Raw genomic sequence first — 24,528 nt, 5'->3', positions numbered from 1 at the left:
TATCATTACCCAACTCATAGCCTGTGTGATAAACAGGTAAGGTGGGAGTGCTCAGGATTTCTCACAGTCTAGGAAGGACTAAGATTACACATGGATTAGTTATGCTTTCAGATTAGTTTCTCTGAATAGTCAAGTGCCCTGTCTTCTCTATCCTGTTTCTGTCCTCCCTTTGCTACTTCATTTCCGGCCTATTTTCAAACGTTGCCCCTCCTATGCCAGTCTGGGGACTCTGCTGAGCCACCTCGCTCAGCAAGAGAAGCTGGACAGAAAAACCACATCAGCTCAGCTGAACCCTGCACAGAGAGCTGTTGCTGCTGCTGCTGAGCTTGTGTCACCAAAGCAACAGCCAGGGAGCACATGAGCCAACCTGAGGTGTAGTGCAGGTGGTGAAAAACAAGCAGAAAATTTGTAATTCATAAATCTTGGAGGGGAAAATAGCTGGAAAAATTACATGAAAGGAGAAATCTAATATTAGTTCACCAAAAGAAAGCTTCTGTAAAGAACTGTATTCATAAAGAAATTGTATTTTAAGATTTTACAGTATAAAATATTTCAAAACCTCTTACAGACTACTTAAGTACACTGTTTATAAAGCAACTTACTTGTCTGTTGTGTACTGGGTTTGATGTACTCGAAGGACTGGATTGTGACAAAGCTACACTGCTATTTTTTCCAATCTGAAAGACATTAATTGAGCAGTATTGAGAGGCATATTTGTCAGCTGAATGCGGATGCTGGTGATGGCCTTCCCTTTCGTCTGTAACATGGCACTAATTGCTTTGCATTTTGAACACTGGTATTTTGTTATTGCAAAAGATGCACTTCAGATAGAATCATCATTAACTCTCAGAGCCTGTATACCTTAAATAAAGTCTTAAAAGGAACATAAATACTATTACAGTTCAGAAAACAACATATAAGACAGTTGCCAAGGGAATACAGACTGTAAATTCCCACCTCTCTAGAATGAAACTTGTTTCTCTAGTGCCTGGAGTCACTTAGAGCAATTGGTCAGAGAGCACAGAGTGCTCGAGGTCACAGGCTCCTCCCCAGGGACCTTCCCCAGTCCTGGGCAGTTTAAAGCAAGTGGCCAAGGACCAGAGCATGTGCTAAGTTATTCCATTTTCTTCCATACTGAATCTTCATTTATCGTTGCTCAATAAAGCAAATATTAACCAGAAGAACCAAACTCCAGAGATTCAAATTTGCAATTGTATCCATTTACTGCAGCAGAGAATTTCCCTGGGAACGTGTGTTAATTGTAGTACACATACATACATTTTAAAAATACTTAGTTATAATATTGCAATACTCAACTATATATTTCCATGTTTGAGAGATTACAGCGCTCTGCAAGAGCAACCTGTCAGGTTTTTCTACAATGACCCATAAACATGGTGTAGATATTTCTGTTGTGATACAGAAAGGGAGACAGCTGTTGAGTCAGAGGAGTAGTTCCTCAGGGGTTACAAGGCTGACAAAGATTAACCATGGACATCTGTCTGCAAATGGCAGATGACTGGAGTGTGAAGAGTTATTCACAAGGTCACTGCAGTTCAAGTAATGTCAACTTAAATCATTTGATGGAGAGGTAGCAAGGACCTGTCTTCTAAACAGTGAGAAATGCAGTAGCCAGTTTCTTACTGGCTCGGTGGGGCTGTGGTGTTGCCTGGCAGGGCCTTCACAACAGCAGCCTTCTCCTTCCCCTCCACAGCATCGTTTGTTACTTTGCCATTTCACATACAGAGTGAAAGGTAGCCCCTGTCTCCCTCTCCACATCTGCCCTTTCTCATACAGTGACTGTTTAAAACAGTGTTCTCTGTTCACATTCTGTCCAGAAGAAATGTTTAAAGATTTTATTTACAGCCAGTTCTTAAGGCGCTCGGGTGATGCACAAAGATTAAAAGGGTGGGCCTCTGCCCATCCTGTTGCCTTTAGCATGTTGTTTTGCCTGCCACAGCTGTTCTCTAGGGAATAATATTCAATATACAGATCTTGACTAAGGATACACAACCTTGTACCCTTCCAAGCCATTCAGAACACGATGGCACATGTGCAAATCACTAAATACACCATTTACAACATTCATAAAACCCTTCGTAATGTCCACCTTTTAAATGGAGAAACAGTCACTAGGAAATGGACGTGCTGAGATCCTAGAATCATGAGAGGGAATATTGTACCTCTTTAGGCTTTCATGCAATCGGTGCTCCTTCTACTAACAGACCGACTCTCTAGGTCAGACAAAGCAGCACAGCTTTGCAGGACCATGTTTGGCCTCAGGCACCATCCTGCCTGCGCTCCAGGACAGAAGGGCCATTCACAGAGGCTGAGCGGTTACAGCACTCCATGAAAATAAAGACAGATTCCAAGATGTCTTGGGTCTTGAATGATGGGAACACCATTTCAAGAAGACTACGGTGAGCCCCTTTTTTTTTTTCCTCTCTCTTTTAAAAATAAAAGTATACTTCAAAACCCAGTGGTCAACACTTCCAGTTACTATCTTCCAGTCCAGAGCTGAATTAAATGAACAAAACCTATACCATAGCCTATCACCCGTCACTTGACCTTTTTTAATGTGTTCCTAGTCTTTAATCTGCCCTATTACATCAAGGATCAGGAGCAAGATTTTAAGCAATACCATATTTTTGGGTGGGATTTTTACTGTGATTGCATTTCTAGAACACAGCAAGTCAAACGGCACAGCTTAAAAAGGAATTTAAGTGTTGTATTCTCCAGAGCTTTAATATTCACATGTAGAGTATGTAATATTATTTGACCCATATGCATAAGTGGGTACAAATTCCATTTATTTTGTATTGCATACAGTATGCTTGTCACAAAGACAATTAGCAGCCAGTTAGACTTCTGCAATACAATGAACTCCATTTTTCCTCCTATTTTTGATTACTGCTGTAGCTCCAAAAACCGGCAGTATAAGAGGAAAGTGTGACGAACTATTACTTATATACTTATACACATATATGCATGTAGGCACCTGTACATACGTATAAAACATTATGTTTAAATATCTGTATATTGCTACACTTATTACAAATATTTAACCTTTTATGTAAGGAAAAAATATTAGTCAGAATTACACTTTTACAAAAATTCAGTAAAGACTTCCGATTGATTCTTTGCAGTTTATTTACTTCTATTACTGTGCAACATGATGAAATACATCACAAATTGGAACAGGAATGACCCACAGGAACAGATTTAAACCCTAGGAGAGTCAGAATTTGAACTCAGAACCTCCTGCATGTAGCTGTAAGACTTCCTCAGACTGCACAAGCTACAGATGCAGTCTATGTCCTGTGAAAAGATGATACAATTAATTTCCTACTACCTATGTTTGAATCAAAGTAACAATTTGTACTTACTTTTTCTTCCCATTTGACACCATATACCTCAGGGCAATTTAATCTTTTTGGGCACACACATATTTCAAAAATGAGATGTGTGACAGAATGAGGAATTTAAAGCATCCTCTGCTGACTTCAGTTACTTAAAGATCAGTTCTGATTGGACACATTTAAGAGGCTTTCAATAGAAAGACAACACCACTACCCATTTTAAAAAGCCAAACAAGTCATCTCTGTTGTACCTCTGCTGGAAGCAGGAAAGAGAAAATATACCTGCTAGGCCATTCTTTGAGACTTTCACTCTGACTGCTATACCAGCTTTAGGATTCATTTATTCCTTTTTTCCACTCCCATTTCTGCCTGCTGTTACTTACAGATTGCCTTGCCCTTACCACCTCCTTTTCAAAATTCCATTTAACGCGCAATATCCTTAAGAAATGAGAGTTTCACAACCAAAAAAAAGATTCCTAAGCTACGTTCTCTGGACTCTCTGAGGTATTCTGTTTTCTATGGCTTTGTCTTCCAGACACAAGGGCCAAGTGTTGTTTTCTGTGCACTGCACAGCACTGGGCAGGCTGGCAGAATGAAACAGTACATTATTACAAAGATCGTATTGGCAGTTTTCCCACCAAATTTTACTTCACAAACACTTTTGTCCTTTTATAGCACCACTGAAAGAGAGGCCAAAGATCTGTTTCTATTCATAATGAAGTAAGCGTGTGTAACCTCATCTGTTGCACTACCTCCAGTATTCTGAACTTATGTACACTAAAAAATATAACCAAATGTCCACTAAGCTCATCTGGTTAAGATCTTAATTCCTTAATTTTTCCAGTTTTGAACAGGAAATGGCATCTGAGGTCAGGTGTCTCAGACTCTCCCCAGGAGAAAGGTAGATATAAGTGTTTTACAGAAGAGAAATGAGGAGACTTGCACCACATTAAGAAATGAATCAGCAACAAGGTTAGGAAAAGAAACAAACAGAAATTCTGACTCTCATCTTCCTGTTTTAATGACACAATTTATTTCAGAGAGATGAGAATTAAGAAAGAAAATATTTTCTAAAAAGTATTCATTCTGGACACTCAATTTTACTTTCATAGATACAAATGGCTACTTTATTAATTGAATAAAAAAATCTCATAAAAATATTTTGAGAAAGTATATATATATAATTTTTTTAGCTCTCAAAACATCTATGACTGGTACAAAACAAATACAAATACGTTTCTGTATTAACCTAGAAAGTAAGCTGTGTGATGAGAACCAATCTGAAGCAAACACAGTATTTTCATTTCAAGAATGCATGAAATATTTCAAGGAAGTCAGACATGATCTGCAAAAAAATAACTGGAAGAGTCCCTTACCTGCCGAGAGATGGAGCTGCTTGTAGGATCTGGCACCGCAGAAATAAGGTTGGCAGTGCTCTTTCTATGAACACTATTCATACCAGGCATTTTAGTGATTTTACAGGCTTTGCTACTAGAACTAGAGTTTTTACGTTTTTTTCCTTCTGATTTGTCAAAAGAAAGGGGTAGAGAAGACACTGCATTATGTGCTCCCAGGGAGTGGTCCCCTGAGTGGTGCACGAGAGAAGATACAGACAGATTAGAAGAGTCAATACTGCTCACTACCATGCTCATGTGTTTCACTGAGTCTGTTGAACTACTTGATAATGAAGTCCGTCCTGAGGGCTCCGATTTGGCACTGAGTGGGCTTGTTCCGTTATTGGTATTGTGCACAGACACACTGTTATAGGAGGATGTAGCCTGATAGGAGTTCAACGTTGAACTGGGGTTCAGGACACAGTTCTTTTTGTGGGACCCTGAAAATGAAGATGAGGAAGATGTTTGCAAAGATAATGAGGATGATGACGACGACGATGACGACGACTGCGGCTTTTTCTTTTTGTTACTTGAAGACTCATCACTCCGAGATGACAGGTCTTTCACTTTTGAGGATTTGCTGGTTTTTGTTTTGGATGGCTTGTGGGATGGGGAAGGGATGACTGCTGGCACTGGTGACACAGCTGATGGCGCCTTGAAAGTTGAGTCCATGATACTTAGGCTTGCAGCCACATGAGGAAAAGCTGTAGTGTGTGACATAATGGAATTCGTCTCTGCCGTTGTCACAAAGGCTGCATTTGATAGCATGGCTGATGTCATTATGTAAGAAGAAGTGATTCTCGAACTGATAGGTGTTGAAGGAATATACACCGCACTGGGGTTGCTGAAAGGCTGTAAGACTGAGGCTGGAAAAGGAGTGGAGACATGTGCTGCTGGAGAAGGCATGGGACTATCTGCTGCAGGAGGAATTTTCCTAAACAGAAAAGGAAACAGAAAAAAAAAAAGAGAGATTTAGATACATAAAAAATTCCATCCAAACAATGCAGATAGGAGACAATTTCTGTGAAGGACTAACTCAAAAAGGTAAACTGAGTTCATTCTAATTTTGATTTCTATTTTATTAATCAGGTATAGCAATTAAGTGCACAGTAATCCAATTTAATCACTTTAATACAAATTTAATTTCCTTTTTTCCTCTCCTATTTTACCAAACAATTAAAAAATGCAAATAAAATGCCTGATGGTGGCACCTGTAAACAACTTAGTCACTACATTTCATTCATTGCTTATGTTTTGCTTGAAAGTTCAAGTTGTGGAACAGTTTCAATACCAACCTAAGCTCACAGGTTAGATTTGATCAAATGAGCCAGCCTGGGGGATTGTGAAGCACTTAATCACTGAGCTTAAGGAGGAAAGCTCATCTCTTTCCAAATGCAGTGCTATTTCCAACAGCTCATTTGAGAGCTGGTTAGATGGGATTAAATAGGGAATTTATTGATTAATTTTCACTGATATTGAAAAATTGACAAAATATTAAACAATGCCTGATAAGCTTTATAAATAATTGAACACACTTCTGCAATAAAATCTAATAATATTACCTGTGAAATTAGTAGAATGTATTCAAATTCATTTCCATTCAGCCATCATCTTCTATTATTTTATCTAATGCAGTGTTATCAAAGAACCAAACCTTCATAATGTCTCTTGGAAAATTATCATGTGAGCTTTTCCCATTATTTAGACTAAAATTTAATTCACAGTTTAATCCTATTTCCCTTTGTTAAGAAGCCATACATCACCATAACTCTGCCCTTGTTATCCCCACTACTGACACCTTTTCAGTTTGTAAAGGCCCTCACAGAAGTATGATAAAAGAGCAGCATTGGGTGTGCTGTTTCATCATAAATCAAATCCTAATTACCAGTGTTCTCTCATGGTATTCCTCCCATGGACACCATTGGACAGAACACTGTTTATGGCACAGTTACATAAGGGATTACATACAGTCCACGCTGCCAGAAACGAGGAATTCCTACTGCCTGCCACAACGCAAACAAAGCTGCTTATCAGGGCCGTTCCTCAGGTTAGTTTTAAAGAAGGGCCAACAATTCCTACCCATCTTTGTGAAGTACTTTGAGAACTAGGGATAGAAGTACTTTGTTAATGATATCAAAACACAGCCTTGCATCCCTGCACCTCCAGCCACAGCTGCAGAGCTGCACTAACACCAGCTGTAAAATACCAGACTTACACACACCCCTGCTTGGGGAGCACAGGAAAAGGTCAGTCCAGAGGGATGAGGACAAGAGAGGAATACAACAGGGGTTAAGCACTGTCAACTTCCTGTGTTATACAGACAAGTCAGTACTGCTGGAATTCATTAAAATATTAGAGATTACGTAAACAGAATTTGGGAAAACATATAAAATTGGATTTAGTAGGAGCAGGGTAAGGTCTCTTTATTTCTTGTATCGAACAACTACTGCAGAGGTTATTTTTGTTTTCTGTGACAGTAGTGGTACTAATGACATGTTTGCTCAGATGCCTGAGTATCTTTTCTCCTGACAAACAAAGCCAATAGATAATAAGTTTTAATCTCCATATTAAAGGAAACAAAAATATTTTCATTTGTGGAAGGCGACAGACACTAGTTAACACCCAAACTGACAAAGTAGAAAAGAGGAACCCCTTGCAGATTGAGCATGATCAGTATCTAAACAGACAAGAAACTGGCCCTTTTACAGCAAATCCAACCATTTCCAAACTATGTCTTCTAGCACAGTGGCACTGTTATCATCAAGTTACCAGGTTAGTCAGACAAGCCAAGCTTTAGTGTTTAAAAAATATATTTAAATAAAAATCAAACCTTGTTTACCTAATGGCTGGCATCCAATGAATATAACACAGTCCTGATAATAAACAGTGACATGAAACACTGCACTTTAGTGTCATTACATTGGAAGAAGAATGCATATTCTGCAATAGAATACCACCCCCAAAATTAATTCTATCTGCAGATGCCATGAGTTATTTTTGTTTTTTTTTTTAAAGAATTAACATCTATGTTAGAAGTGTAATCTGTTTTAATGTATCTATATAGTCAAAGCCTATAATGCTTGGAACCTGCATATGTGATACAGAGGTGCTTCAACAGTGAGTAATAATCAGAATTTTAAGATCCCAAATGTGGGAAGGACACTACGGACTAAAAGACTATTATATTCCATCTTACAGACAAATGTGTATAGAGTTCCTTATCTTACAACACATGAATCTTACAACGCAGAGCAAAGCGTGAATGGGTGATATGGGGGCATGATAAAGATATAAGAATCTAGGCAAAATTCAGGTTCAGATAGACTAAAAAAAGCCCTAAATCTGGCAGAAATTTATACCAGAATAGGAGATTGTTCTGTTGGGCTATGTGTTCCTTAAAAGAAAAGATTTGTACATATATTACCGCTATGCCTTAATACAGAGGTAATTTTACAAAAGCTGCTTAGGGAGTGTTTAATTTAGAAGTTCTACAGAATTAAAAATGTTAAAGTACCCACCAAGAGTAAAAATCCCACTTACTTCCACATCTGTGAGTTCAAGTGTTTTTCTACCATGGAGTTCAGTGCGAATCGAAAATGGTCCCATCTCCGGTCAAAGACATAGTACCCTCTTCCCATTAAGCGACTGCCGTATGAACAGAACTGAAAGAAAAGGTATTTCAATGTTGCTTACAAAGTGTATTTCTATATTATATAATATTTATTGATAGATCAAGGAAAACCATTGTAATTTGTATCATGCATCTAAAACATCTTTAAAAAGGTGTTATACTATTATAGTATTCATGCTCTCTGTAGCATAAACACTTTTTAAAAAATTATTAAATATGTGCATAATGTTTCACTGAGTGTAAAGTATATTTTCAACTTTTCTAATGAGTCAATGTCAGACAAAATGTAACTGCTGAAGTACTTTTAAGGAGGCAATGCTGATTAGTAATACTCTTACTACCTCAGAAAGACAAGTTACACTATTCTGTGCATATTAAATCTCAAAACTGAGTAACAGTAATAAAAATATAACTAAAGAGGAAAAAGGTGCAACAGGAACATCTTTAGTGTGTATTTAATAAATACACTGACATTTCAGTAAAAAAGTAAATTATCATCTATGGCATCTGTGCCACAACAGAACACAGGATACACTCTTCACAGTGCATGAAAATCATCTAGAGGAGTAGTAAATATTTTGAGAATTCTGCAGAGCTCAGGAGTAACTCCCTCTAGAGAACTTCCTGTAACGTCCTACTCAGGAATCTACCCTTGCTTCAGTTAAGTCTTAGCGATCTACATGATGTAGAGAAACCTGTTGTAAATCATCCTCAGAAAACAAGACAACTCTCCATCACACAAGGGACCAAGTCACACAAATTCTGGCTGAGAGCAGAAGCACTGATGCGGTAGAAAAGCATCCACTTAAAGTTCTTTTCAGCTTAATGGACAGCAAGTGCTGACTGCAGCTGTTCCTCTTAACTATATTTCATGACAAGGTTAAACACGTTAATTAAAACCACCACCTATGTTGATAAACTAGCTTCACCTCCCAGCAAGCTACCACTGACATCAGGTACCACTAAGAGGCAATTAAAAAAGCTACTGACTTTTCACCCCCCTTCAACTATTACCACCTAGCTGGCAGAGGGACTTTGTAAGGAAAACAGTTCGCTTCAATATGAAATTCAGCCATTCAGCGTGAACTGTGCTGGAGGTGATTTACACCATCTTTTCAGACTTCAAGATGATATGGACTAAGAACAGTTGCACTACCAGTAACTGCTTCAGTTGAGAGATGCTAAGATTTCAGAGAACAGATGACTTGGTGGGTTTGCCTTGAAACAGAACTAGGGTCCTAAACCAAAATGGCTATTGACAGTCATGCTTCCCTGATGAGGCCTCTACAAGAACTGGCTGCGCTTAGATTATTTTTTAAATTGTGTGGGCACCCATGCAGTGAACCTTTAGTTTTTAATTCACAGACAAGCAGTCAGCAAAACCAAAGCAGAATACAAGAATACCAAAGGAACAGGAGGCTCCTGCACATCACAGTATTAAATGGACTATAGTAATAATGATTTTCTCCGTAAGAACCAAATACGAAATTTCATCTGACAGTCATTTAACATTCAGGTCTACTTTTTCCTGGTGTCTGACAGTAACAAGTTCTCCTTTGCTCTAGGGAATATAAACAGTGCTACAGTTATCACATGTTTGTTTTACTCTGCATATCATATGGCAAATATGTAAGTGTATTCCTTGGCTCAATTTTTACGAGATCCAATTCTTCAGAAGTTCAAGAGTTCTTCCATCGCATCTTGGTTTGTACACCATAAACAAATTCACACTGCAGAGATAATGCCACAAAGCAGTTCATAGTACTTACAATGAAATTTCTCATTAACACAGGAGGAAGACAAAACCAGCTGCCAGAGAAACACATACTTAAGCCACAACCAGAGCCTTTCCATTTTAGATGAATTAAGCAATAGCTTCTAAGTCCACATACACTCACACAAATGATATTTAATTACTGCTTTAAACCAGACTACAAAAATGAACTGTACTAGCCCCCTGCTGCAAGGTACAGTTTTGGAAGAATTGTGACAACAAAGAGATTATCTGTTCGTGTCACATTTAAAGCAATGCAACTTTCCTCAGTTTAGCAGAACTACACCTAAATTGTAGTCTACTGAGAACTAAAACTACTACTAGAACTTCTGAATTTCTGCTGCTCATCTTGTCCTACAACCCATTTGTCATGTGTACTGACCAGTCTTCTCCTACCTTATCCCATCCATACAATTTTCTGTTAAATGTATTTGTTCTCTTTAGAACAGTTTTCAGAATATAAGGTCCTTATTCCTTACCTTTTTACCAAATTATTTTTTCTCCGCTCTCTAATTACATAAGAATAATGGCAAGGCATGCCAGAGACAGACACATACCCCAAGAGGTCTGGGATGGTGTCCAGAAAAATGACAGTCTAATTTCTCAGATTCTTCAGCTCCATCCGCTTCTCCTTCATCACTGGACAATCTGTTTGTTATATCTCCTCCCATGGAAGGCAGTGGCAGTTCTGGTACGTACCCACTGTGGTTTGAAGAACTGTTGCTGTTTATGCTATTTGCAGATGAAGGTCTAGAAGGAGAATACGCATTTAAATTATCAGTGTTCAAAGTCTCTGCAAACCTACCTGCTGGCATCAGGCATCAAAGTAAATGATACCAGAAATGATCATGTAAAGAAGGACAGTAAAAGATACCGAATAGCTGATATTTGGTCTTGTCAGAAATACATCATGAGATTATCACTAACATTAGCAGAAGCACCTTTGTATTGCCTGGAATTTTAAATTTGCCATGAAGTTCAGTTTTAGATCTTGAGAGAAGCAAAGTGTATTTAAAACGTAAATAAAAATCAGATGAGTAAAATTGTCTTACAATGCACCATTACTCTGCTACTTGATTAATCCCAAGCATCCAGTTATGGAGTTATATTTCATACCAAAATCCTACTGAAATCAGTGTACTAAATTTAATAAAAGTGTCTAGCTGACATCCTCTACAGCTAGATTAGTGGGTGAAGTAACTGGGAGAGCTCTCATAGCATATTTTCTTTGTTTCATTGGATTTTAGACAAAGATAAAGTAGGAATGCCTTTGCACCACAGGATGTGATGGTGCCTCACCTTTCAAAAGTAGTTTGGAAACAAATTAGATTAGAAGTGGGGGTGGAAAAGGGTCTCAATTACAGACCAACACTTGGTCTATACAACCACGTATGGATGGAGGTCTCTGAGGCTGGAGGAGATGTCCACATTGGGCAAAATCTGCAGATGATCATCCTCAGTTTCACGAATTCACTGTCTCTGGGCATAGCAGTCACTAAGCCTGTGGACAGGTGCCCTCTCCTGACCCGTGCAGGGATTGCTCATGGATAGCATCAGCTGGGAATAACTGCTGCAGCTGCTGCTGCAAGGGATGGATTGTTCCAGTGCTCTGCAGCCTTCAGGAGAAGCTGGCAGGGTCAAGCCAAGCCACCCGCAGTGAACCCAGCAAGCTGTGCCTCAGCAGAGCAGGGAGCACTCGCAGAACCCCTTCCAGCAGTGGAGCCACAGGCTGGCTGGCTCCCAGACAGGCAGCAAGGCTTTCCTCTGGCACAGCTGCTTGCAAAACCAGACAGGATGACCCAACAGAGGCACCTCAGCAAAACAGAAGTGTAGGCTGTACAAACACAACACAGGACTGCTAAAATCCTCCTCCTTGTGCACCACCTCCTCCTTGTGCTCTGTAATTTCTTCAGCTGACTCTCAAAGAATTGCATTCCAGTTTTGCTGCTTTGACTGTAACACCTACTAAAACCCATGTCTGCCTGTCTGTTCTCCTCTCTAGTTAAGGACTCTGTAAGGTCACTCCTTTAACAAGAATTTCAGGCAGATTCACACCAATTTATCTGTTCTTTCATTGTCCTTTCACTCAAACCCTCTAAGGCCCACCCCTGCCACTGTAGGAATAAAATTTCATTAGGGCTTGGTGAATTGAAACAGCTGTCTCTGTAAGACTTGAGAGAGCAAATACAAGAAGTATCTCTTTGAAATAGAGACTGTCATAGTACAAAAGCCCCAAAATGAGCTTGACCAAGGCTTTTGCAAAGAAATGAATGATGAATCAATATAAATATGAACAAAACCAACTAGTTTAGCTCTATGCACTCCAGCCAAAACTAGCACCAAAAAAACCCACAAATAAACAAAACATATGAGAAAGTTTTCCAGAGGATAATTAGAATTCAGCAGACCAAATACCTCATACTGTTTTTCGTAAAGAGATGCCTTCAGAAGTTTGCATTGTCTTTCTGAAGACTGTTTTTGTCTTTTCTAAGAAAAGTCTTCAAAACAAGGGAAGACATGCTATGGACAGTTTCACATCAATAATTTCAAATCAACACTAAATTACACCTTTTTTTACAAGAATTCCATTGATGTAATCGGCGAAGTATTTGTAGAGAAAAATTCTATATTAATGTGCAGAATTTCACCTGTACTTCTCTAATACCTGAAAGATTCATGTAAACAGACTTTTATTCCTAAATGTCCCAGAATGATTTGAATATAAACTTTCCTAATTATTACTGACCATTTTAGCAAAAAAAAAAAAAAAAAAAAAGTCTGAGATTCTGAGCTGAAGGTGAACACAACTCCTTACCTCATTCCCAGTCAGACCACAGGTTACCATGGACAGATTTAGGTTAATAAGAGCTAGCAGAAATTCTTATATTAGTATGTTTTATTGTGCAATACCCTTAAGAAGTACTGAATGCTTATAAAATGAGATGTATGAAAGACTAAGAATTTTCTTACAGCACCTTCAGAATGCACCATTCTACACTGGAGAACTGCTTACCTTGGAAGTACAGAATTTGGTGGTCTAGATTTTGCAGGAGATGTTACTTTAGATTCTTGCCCAGAGTTCACTGAGGATCCTGACAGAGAGTCTTGTGCTGGTGTGGGCTGGCTCTGATAGCTTTCCCTTGCAGATGGTGGATGCTCTTTGTCTTTTGCGACTTCTTTTTCCCTGGATCGAGCTTTGTGTTCAGCTAGAAGGATGTCAAACTGTTTTTTACGGCCTGGAACTGCTCGTCGATGATTAAGTGAATGAGTCTAAAAATAGGGTGGTTAAAAAGCATTTGTGTGTGCATGACATTGTTTATGAGTCCTCTACACTTCTGATACACCACAACTCTAAAAGATAAAATCTACTTCAAACAACTTTAGCCACAGTTATGAAAATAAAGCTGCTATACCACATTATCTTTGATAATTTATGAAGTCATTCTTAAGAAATGCCAACATCAAGGCTAAAATTACTTTTTGCAACAATTTTCATATAATAGAGACTATTGACTTACCTTTTCCAGACAGAAAATAGAATTCCAGTAATTTTAAGATATTAAAAAGTAACATCATTGTAGCTTTTAGCTTCCAATGAAAAACTGATTTCATTGGATTGAAAAATGTGAATACATTTTAAAGTGAATTTAACTGATCATCTCTACTGACAGGCAGCACATACACATACAAATGTTCATTATAACTGTCCTACATTGCTGCTACTTTTTGACATGAGAATAACTACTATCACAAGGGCAACCTCCAAGTAAGTCATTATACAAAAATATGTTAATTTTTTTAAACTAAAAACCGACTATACTTCAACACTGTTGCACACATGAACCAAAAAAGGAGCATTTAAAATAACACCTGGGCTTCTACACGAAACGTTAATGCTTTCTGCATAATAAAATGACAAGAAAAAAAATATTTTTAGAAACATCAGTGGAATAATGCAGATGCTCTGATTCAAAGAAACAGAATTACTCAAAAGAATTACCTGAAGACAGCGTCTGAATACCATACCCATTGTCTGTAAGACAGGAGCAGGTATGACCTCTCAAACTACTGTGGTAGGATTTAAACTATAACAAAGCATCTGATATTTTATCTTCTAAGAAAAATACCTTGCAGGTGAGCGATCTTGTGCAAGGTTTCTTTGTTTCAGGATCCAGTACTCCACAGTGTTTATTTGGGTCAAATTCTCTTTCTGTTTGATGAGGGAATGAAAAAGGAGAAAAAAAGAGATTATTACAGAAGTTTTAACCAGAGTAGCTTATAATTTTTGCCTGATAGAACTTACCTTATGCCCAACCTGAACCACTGATCCCTACCCAGCATCCCTTATAAATAGTGCTGTGTGCCTCACTCATACAGTTGCGCAGTTTTTTGTCCTTGCATGTTTTAAACTATATAGAGCAGGATTTCAGCCACAGATTTCATGGCAATAAGTCTGTTTACAGTGCTGTACTCAACAGAATGGCCCAAACATAGGACCAAGCCTTGCAACTTCAATTCCCTCTCTAACACTGCTTCTGAGGCCATGAAATGCAGTAAATCTTCCTCCTGAGCTGGGCTAACAATACATACACAACACATACAATATCACAAGTGCTTTGAACAATATTTTTTTCACATACTTAGAAATTCTAGAAAACAACCCATGGTGTCTCCAAAGTAAATGCAAGATTACTGGTGGCATTTAAAAAACAAAATTTATCTAAATCTGTCCCCTAAATCTGTATAAAAATAACATGTATGTTAGTATATATTACCCTAAGTGGAAGGAGGCATGGAGTTTAAAGTTTGCAGAGATTGTGAAAACAAGGCATTTACATGAGTTCTATTCATGATTAACATTAAAAATACATTAATATTTAATGAGCTGTATTTGCATATTTCATTTTCATTAATATTTTAGTGTTTATATGCCACAGATAGCATCACCTCCTTTAGGTTACATTAATATAGTTTTAGGGTTTCCACTAAGAGCTGTAACAAAACTACGGACATACACTTTTTAGTTTATGCCACCAAAAACCCCTACCACTACCATCACACACCTTGACAAAGTGTGGTTTAATTTGCAGACTGGTTTGCTTTTGTTTGATAGGGGAATATAAACTATTGCCAAATCCTATTTTAACTATACAGTGGTGTTACATTCACATATAATAAACATCCTGTGCTCAAATACAACATTTAATCAGAGGATCTAAAAATTCTTTATAAACAAACAAACGAGAACTAAGAGAAAAACAGTGATTCACAGCTGTGTTACAATGTTATGACAGCATCACAGCAAGTAGAACAGCTGGAAGAAGAAAAGTGAGGCCAAGTAACCTATGTTAGACAGCAACTGTCCTCCAGATACACAAATACTAGCAGTTTTATGTATTCTGCTACATGGACTTAAAAATGCTTATGCAAACATTAAATGGCTATTTTATCGACCTATCAGCAGAGACATATCAAAAAATGAGTTTAGAAAAAACAGCTGTCACAGTTTTTTGGCGAAATCTACAAAGGGACTGAAATATGTCACAAGTAGTTGTAGATTCTGTGGCATTTACAGCACAACAGAAACAGAAAAGTAGCTGTGTATGACTAAATATAATAAACGTTTCTTTTTTACTTAATGAATGAAAACACATGTTCACAAACTAAAGGAGTTAATTACTCCTGGGGTTTGAGTGTAAGATGTTCCTGTTGCAGATTCCTGAATCACCCATCTAAAAACCTTCAATGCAAATTAAAAAAACAAACTAAAAAGACGATATGGACTAATAAATATGCCTTTAAATGAAAAATCCTGAGGGCAATCATAAGGCTATGGAAAGTGTTCTGAAAGTCACCAAGCAAGGACTGTTTTTGATCAACAGGAAAACATATTTCAAAAATCAAAAGCTCTCCAGATTGCTACTGGAGACCATTAATGTCCCAACCAAGTTAGACTTGCAGGACTGATTACAGTAAAGCCAGTTATCAGGAAAACATAAACAGATAAAATCAAGATAAGGAATTACAGTCAGAAAGAGTGGAAGCCTCCACCTTTGACTGAACAACAAAATAACAAGCTTCCTCCGAGAAACAGAAAATACTCAACAGGGAACCACTTCTCCTAACCGAAGCATGTGTGGCTGTTCCAGAGAAATCATGAACATCTAACTGCCAGCTACAGACATGCCTGGTTTGGGCAACACACTAAATGAAGCTTACCATCTTCTTATCAATAACAAAATGCAGCTTCTGACTACTTCTGTATTTGGAAATGTGTAGCGTGACAACCCCCAGACTCCTGTGCACAGGCACAGCTTCAGAAAACTGTCTCTTTGGAATGGATTCCACTTCTTCGTGTTGAGTGGATAATGTAAAGAGCATTTGTTATAACCTTCACTGAAAGAAGAGGACAGGCCAAAACTGAACTGTCACGGACTCCTGTTTGGTGTAAGCTGGGCATCATCATTCTTTGACTTCACCCAAAGAGAGCAAGAACTAAGGAAGATTTAGGAAAAAAATTTTTTTTTTTTTTTGCAGTTTGCTACTGGGAAACACTAATCCACTTATGCTGGGCAGCTACAGACTGTCTTTTGTGGTTCCGCAAGCTGTTTCCTCTCTCTCACCAAGGACAGTGCTCCTGAAAAGAGGGCAGGTTCATTCATCACCCAAACAACCACCAGCTCTCAGCAAAATAGAAAACAAACTTCAATCACAGTTGGGGAAATGGTGTGAGAGAGAGTAGAGGCTGCTAAAAAGGGAAGGAAACAGATGTAAACTGGCCAAACTTATTAAGGAGCTTCAAAAATTAACATCTGTACAGCTCCAGAGCAGCGGACTGAGGGAAACCTAAATCCCCTAACCACTGTTTCATTCTTTTAACATGAAATGAATGAAATTATGCAATATCTAAAATAATCATCTCATTGACCTTCCAAGATCTTTTTCTCAGCCTTTGTATAATCCTGTATAATAATGGAGAGGAATCCATCATAGTGACACACAATCTACAGGCAATTCATCTCCAGTGCTCTCAGGACTTCCACTATTTGCATCATCGCTAAATTATTGCATTGCTGCATCAATACTCGAGGCAGCGGAAGTAAGACTGAACAGATTGTAAATTTGATAATGACAGAGGAGTTGTAAAAAAAATCTCAGTTCTGTGGATTTGTTAACCATATAAAAGTAAACACATGCCTATCGGGGTGCTCAATCAGTCCTGTGCAGAAATTTCCACCAAGGAGACATTCCCTAGCCTGGAAGATATTGTGAGTGAGACCTCAGACACAGAACAGCTCAGGAGTCACCTCCACAGAAAAAAACAGCAAGCTGAAGGAAGGCTCTACAGGACTGATTCTCCTTTATGAACACATTTCAGCAAGCACTTGTACGAAAAAGTACTAGTATCACCTACAGCCCTGCAATGCTACGTGGTGACATGAGGGAAACCACTCTCAGTTTTAACTGCCCAAGGAGGAATTCAGAATTGATTAGCTAAATTAAGCATCTAAACCATTAAAGGAAATAATAGGTTAAAAGGAAGCAGTATTTCAAATTAATTGTAAAATAGAGAGAGTTTTTATTAGAATAATAAAATTGGATTCTAGAAAGTGAAATGTAAGGGTTAAAGCCAAATCTTAAGCTGCTTTCTTGTAATATTTTTTCATTTTGTGCAACACTATAAATGAACAACGGTCTATCTTCTTATACACCACCTTTAACTAGTTAAGAAAGCAATCAGTGTACTGAACCCTTTCAGGCAATGGCATTGTTCCATGCCCCACACAGCCCTAGCAAACACCTCATACTGGACTGGAATCCAGCCAGGGTAGCAGCACCATAGGCTAACTGCCAAATTTGAGAAAATAAAAAAAAATAAACCTGATATTCAGGCAAAAAATAGGGCACACTCATTAACTGGAAATGAAACCATCTATCTTGTACAACTTATACTTGGTTCATAACTAGTGCACATTTAGAAATCATGTGAACTAACTTTGTGCCAAAGTGACGATCCAGTGCGGATCATGCTGCCATTAGCAAAATTAGCCTTTCAGTACACACAAGAAGTTCCTGCCCGAGTCACAAAGTACTGCCAGCTGATGAATAGACCCTGCACAGCTTCTGGAGCCGTAAACTTGAGTCAGTTACTTTTGCTTTAAAAAAACCATAAAATAAAATCCCTCAAAACACCGTTTCCTTTTATTCGGAGCAAAATCTGTTTTCAGCTTTATGCGACAAATTCTCTACTTGCTGCCCTACAGCTGGCATGGGTCATGTCCAGGGAACTCCACAGGAAATAATTCCTCCTCCTCATGGATGGCAACCTTTCTAACGGAGCCTCTGCCCTCCCACAACATGGCGGTTCTGTGCTTTGGTGGCAGGTTTGGATGGGGACCACACATCCTCAAAGCTACTCTGCCTAAGACCATCCAGGGCATTTCCTATTTAATGGTGCTTCCTCAACTCCACTGTCCTGCCTTCCTGAGAAAGATTGAGAGGCCTATGCTAGAAACATCTCCACTCATGTGTGAACTGTAGAGGGTAAGGGTGGAGGGGAATTATGACTTTTAAGACTTCCCCAGCATTTCCGTATCTTGTTAGAATTTTCTAGTATCTAAAACCAAGAAAAAAGATTCTTTAAAAAAAATCATGACTTGGAGGATAATTCAAAGTCTTAAACCAATTCGACTTGATAATGACTGAAGTCACCCAACCAAGGCACATTTTCTTTTGTTCTAAACAAACCCAAATCCCATAATGGCTTGAGGAAGTCTTCTGCTTTTCTGTTTTAATGAATTTACTTCCTTAAAGATTTATATTTGGCCTGTTGACCAGTAATTTCAAGCTAAACAGAATGTGTACTTTGTAAATACTTTACACACGCTAAGACTGTGAAAGCTTTTTTTTTTAATATATGCAAACTGGCATCTTACAGTAAAAAAAAAAATCAAAGCAGCATTTTATTAGCTGTATTACGAGCTATAGAAATATTAACAAAGAAAGACAGACTACCTCAATAGATGAACTACAACACCACTCACCTGAAAGTCTTTTGTAAGGCTTGTTACTACTTTTAGTGCCGTTTTGGTGTTTCTTGTCTATTGATGGAGCTACAATTCCTTTGCCATTCAGAATCTTTTCTGGTGATGGTGGCACTGACTTGGATGTCAAACCAGATTTAACCAGAGTTGGAGCAGGTATGGTGGATGAAGAGGCTGAGGAGGAGGTGATGGTGGTAGTGGTTGCAGAATTCATTTTAACATTGGCACCATCTGCCTTCACTAGGTTAGGAATTTTCTCTAGACTGACTACTGGAACAGGAACGCTGCAAAACCAAAGAAAAATCTTCAAGTGGTATTGCCTGTACTGAAGATTTACAGTTACTTAATCCCCTTCCACAGATACAAAAAGTTTGATGCAAGTGACACAGTATCTTAAGACCAGACTAAAATGAAATACTTGGTACCATTATTGACTATTTTTGTTCAATCAAACACTTACAAAACCAGGCATCTGTAAAGCCTGGCCAGGTAGAGAATTAGGAAAACAAACCTTTGCATTTTTGTAAAAATCCAATTCCCTACTATTCATAAGCAAAATCAGCATGTGGTACTAACCAAAATATACCCCTTACAAATATAGTCTCATGCCTTTAACACAAGTGTATACCAGATATGTGTATACTGTACTAAACTCACCACGATAACAAAGCAGTTTGCTAATAATATTAATATTTTTAAACAAACATAAAAATAATTCATTTGCTCAGATGTGTCTGAATGACATACAAGTTCTGGAAACAAGGAGAAAAGAGATTTTAAGCATAGACATCTTAACAGCGGTCTCTTCAAAAGTATTACAATCCTTGATGACTTGAGCATTACTACAATGTACTTCTAATAAAATCTTAGGAACTTAAAAATAAAAATTCCCAATATAATTATTAGCTTAGTTGGCCCTTTTCAGAATAAAGTTTGCAATAACTAACTTACTCCTACTTAACTACCACCATAGAATATTTGACAGTAACAAATGTTACCTTCTCAATTTGGCAGCAAAAACGACTGAGACAAGTGATTTCCAATTCCAACAGTATTCTAACATTTCTGGGTTCTATTTGCATGAGGAAATATCCAACAATGATAGATGCTTTTTACCTACTCAACAACTCGAGAATTGGATGTCTTGTGACTACCAACTAATATATAAATTATATACCCCTCCTTACTGAAACAAACACAAATAAAAAATATTACACAACTGTATGGTTAGGGGCTTATCCCCATTCACAACTGACACGTAATTTCAGTCTCTTGTGTCTGAAAACCTTCACTGCACCTTCCTCAAGTCTTGATCTTCCTGGGCTCCTACAAACCTCTCTTTCTCTGTAACTGCTGAAGATGACAAACAGAAAATGCGGTGTGTGTGGCTGGAGCGGACTCTCGCACATGCTCCAATCTTTATTCTACGTGTCTTTTAACATAGGAAAATGTACAAACATTGATATAAACAATAAGTATACACAACTACTAAGAAGATTTAGGCACCGAGATATATCCTGGAACTGGAATTAAATTATATGAAACTTCCATATCCTGTGGTACCATAAAGGGAGCAGTCAGTTAGTCAGAATACAGATCCGACTGCAGGGAGATGTAGGTCGTTGGCCAGTAACTGAGCAAAAAAATGTACTTTACTCACAAAATCAGAACTGCATTAAGTATTTCAATGAATGCAAACATGTAGCTATGAAAGGGAGGATTTGATCCTCTACTTTTTTAAACTGCTCTGAATTTATTATTTATAAGGCAGGCAAAAATTACAACATTTCAGTGTAGGAATTATTTTTTTCCCTTTAAATAGATGGCAATTACATTTTCTGAAAATAGGAGAATCTTACTCTATATCAAGTAGTTTTACTATATATAAATTATAAAAACATATGAACAAATCTTCATGCTCAGTTTGTAAGATCTAACTTAATTCAAAATACTGATACATAGTGTAAAGGTCAATGTATTATCTGGACTAGTAGTAAAATATGGTTAATAAAAATGAAAAGGGTTTCTCTGTTTTGCAGTGTTCAGAATCTCAGATCCCAAGGCACATATGGATGGATCACTGTGATAATGAAAAATGCCCAGGTGAGGGAACATTTTTGATTCATTTTATTATAGATCAACAAGTCAACCTTCATTATGCATTTCATTGCAGTGTAAAAGGAAAAAGAAAAATACTCCAGTATTTGAGAACACATGAATTCTACAACAGTCCTGGCACTCTATAGTAAATTATTTGAGATTTCAGAAGCTATAGATGATAATTTCTTTTTTTTTTAATATATAAAAAAAAGGTACTGCATTCAACAGTGAGGAACTCTAGTTTAATCTTAGCATAACACATAAAGATGAACTGATAACCAAGCGCCAAATTGGAAGCTGCACAGGATCAGTGACTATAGCCAAATATTAAGGTCTAAAAAAGTAAATAGATCACAAATGCTTATATTTACATTTGATGGTTCTTCCTCCAAACAGAGTTTTTTGAATAAAAATTGGGCATTTATTTTAAAGGTTTGTTAGAAAAATAAAAATCAGGTTTTTAAATTTTATTTACTATATTTTAAAAAAAAGTTTTGAATATAGATTTTTTTAAAGACAACTGTCGAAAGGGACAATTAGAAAACCAACATGCAACAAACATAAAAATCAAGGAAAAAACATCTGTATTCAGTAAAGACAAATTTACTTTTTCTTGACAAAAGAAACTCTAATAAGATTAGCAGTATCTACCTAAAGGGCAATAAAATAGTTACTAGAAATGCAAACATGTCAGAAACATTCATTTTTTTCTTCTTAAAGAAGGAAATATGATAACTCTCTCTAATCAGATAAAAATGCTTTTTGATTCCCTCAGTAAGTGTAAATGCCAGCTGAAAAGTAATGATTGTTTTTTTTCCTTTTACATAAGGAAATCTGCATAATGTGGCCATGAGTTCCAAAAGAGATATTGGGTCTCAGCATATTAATTTCTAATTGAATCTTGGAATACTTGGCAATGTAGAGAAGCTAGCTGACTGCTGCTCTTGCATCCACGCTGAAAACCCAAACCAAAATGCCTTGGAAGAAATAATGGAAAAGCTAATAAACTGATAAACAATTAGTTCACAGAGTTTTGCTGAAAATCAGATCTTGACCAAAAATCTGGTTTCACTTTTTGATGAAGTTACCTGTTAAGCTGACAAAAATAACTGTGATAATGCTCCAATTCTTGAAAGGCATTATAAAACACATATACGAACACTCTAAAAGCAGATGGTAAACAATATGAAATTCAAAACTAGTTTTTCAGAGATTTATGATTCATTAAGGGTGCTTGCTAGGGGGACTTTTTAGCCATCACTACCAAGCCTAAAATGACTGAAAACTTTGGTGGATTTGAGAAATAAATATAAGATTACTGGTGATAACATTTGCTGATGGAATCAGGATGGAGGGAAACTAAATAATGAAGAGACAAAGACAGTTGTAAAAAGCAGAATGGAGTGTTTGGTAAAGTTCATGAACTCAAAAAGATATTTTAATACAAGTGAATGTAAAGTTACACATGAAATAAGCTGCTCGGTCTGCAATGAAATACAGGGAAACAATATACTGGAAAGTAGTGACAAAAATATTTAGTGGTCACACTGATTAGGCAATATGAGCTTTTATTGTATTGTTGTGCTTATATCAAAAAGGGGATATAGCTAATAAGATTATGCAGCAAAAACAGTTTTCACATGTCCCTGGTTATACTGATATTGGATTATGGCCTCCAGTGTTGCTGACCAGTGGTACAATACCAATGTCGATGAATTAGAAGGGAATCAGCAAAAGGCTACAAAGATGTCTGAGAGCTACATGAAGTGCTTGAACATGACAGGCTTTAGAAGTTCATTCTCTTTTTCAGATAAGATAACACTTCCTTCTGTTTTCTCATGTTTTGTCAGGCAGTTGGACTAGATGATAGTTACAGGTCCCTTCCAGCAAGCAAGAAAAAGAATTGCAGTATGTCACAACACTTCTCATACCTAGAGCTCCTTATTACCTCTGTTTTCCTTTCTTTAGGTTTTTCAAAATTACTACTGCTTGCTGTTAAGTAATTTTGCTGGGTTTATGTTTTGGTCATTTGTAACTATATTAATTCTAAAATCTCAGCCACTCATTCAACTCTTTCCAAATTTGCGAGAAAAAAAATTCACATTTAATAACATAAAACATTGCTCTATTTTACATTGCTGGGATTGCCTCTACAATGTGTAAAGTATTTGTGATTTAATGTTGGACTATATGGTCCAAGTTAATTCTGCTGAGTATTGTTTCCATGCTGCAATATCCTTAAATCATGACTATTTTCACTTTTTCAACCTCAGTACAAACAACAGTATTTCCTAACGCAAAAAGATAAAAACTAAGAGATGATCAGAAAATACTTTGAAAAGTGACATTATAAATTTTAAATGGTTATCCACAGGTACACCTTTGTGATCCTACTTCTCTTTACAGAAAGAGTGTCAGCTTTCTCTGTGTTGATAAAAACCACATAATTTCCATCTCATTTTCTTCATTTTCAGAACTTCTGGCAGGCAATGGCTGAGCTTTTGGAAGAAGGCCAAGGAGACCTGCTTCAGCTGGTATCTCAGGGGTAGCTTACTTGAACACTTTACCCCAATTTTTATACTGCCTTAGATCATGGATGGGTAGAAATGAACATTTGGTAGCACCACAGCACCTAAATCCTCCATGGCAGCACCCAGAAGCTGTGCTGGGGCGCAGCAAGCAAAGCAGCATCCTTTGGGCAGCTCAGCAGTGAGGGAGAGAGCTCCTAGCTGCAGGAATGCCTTGTATAAAGGGTAAGCATCTGGGCTATGTTTATTAATTATGATCACTTGTTCATTGTTATTGTTATTGCTACCAATCATCTCACTCTTTTTCTTTTTCTCTCTATTTTCTACCCTTCTGCTGTACCTCTTACCACCTCGACTGCAAGCTGCAGAAAATGATGGCTTGCATTTATCTCGTGCACAGTGCAGTGGTGCTCCAGCTCTGCTCCAGTCTCTAAGCACTGCTGTATTATTAGCAACCATGTTAGAGACATACAGGCGAAAAAAATCAGAGCTGACAGATATTTCTGGATGATGTATTCACAATAACACTTTATATTCCAACTAGAGGAAGGGAAGTATTAAAACACCGGCTAAAAAATGAAATGGTTCCAGATCTCTTTCATCTGATCATTCTGATCATGCTTTTTAAAGCATTAGTCATGGAGCAACTTGGACCTGTGCAGCACACCTTAGAACAAAACAGAATGTGAAGAAGAGAA

At 37.5% G+C, this 24,528-nt stretch overlaps 1 protein-coding gene across 8 annotated transcripts in view; it reads right to left on the bottom strand.

Moving 5' to 3' along the window:
* The window catches only part of ATXN7L1 (ataxin 7 like 1), a 115,644-nt gene that overhangs the window by 5,263 nt on the left and 85,853 nt on the right, over positions 1-24,528 (bottom strand). For 7 of the 8 annotated variants that reach the window (XM_064656340.1, XM_064656339.1, XM_064656346.1 and 4 more), the window contains 7 exons: positions 19,203-19,486; positions 14,286-14,368; positions 13,172-13,428; positions 10,716-10,908; positions 8,294-8,415; positions 4,736-5,687; positions 603-677 (listed from right to left, as the gene is read on the bottom strand). In XM_064656340.1, coding sequence (XP_064512410.1) covers positions 603-677; positions 4,736-5,687; positions 8,294-8,415; positions 10,716-10,908; positions 13,172-13,428; positions 14,286-14,368; positions 19,203-19,486 — 1,966 coding nt within the window. The remainder of the gene's footprint in view (positions 1-602; positions 678-4,735; positions 5,688-8,293; positions 8,416-10,715; positions 10,909-13,171; positions 13,429-14,285; positions 14,369-19,202; positions 19,487-24,528) is intronic. The other variant, XM_064656341.1, reaches the window with a different exon arrangement.

This window comes from Pseudopipra pipra, chromosome 5 (assembly GCF_036250125.1).
Source record: "Pseudopipra pipra isolate bDixPip1 chromosome 5, bDixPip1.hap1, whole genome shotgun sequence".
NCBI lineage: Eukaryota > Metazoa > Chordata > Aves > Passeriformes > Pipridae > Pseudopipra > Pseudopipra pipra.
This window is presented reverse-complemented; position numbering and strand designations above follow the sequence as displayed.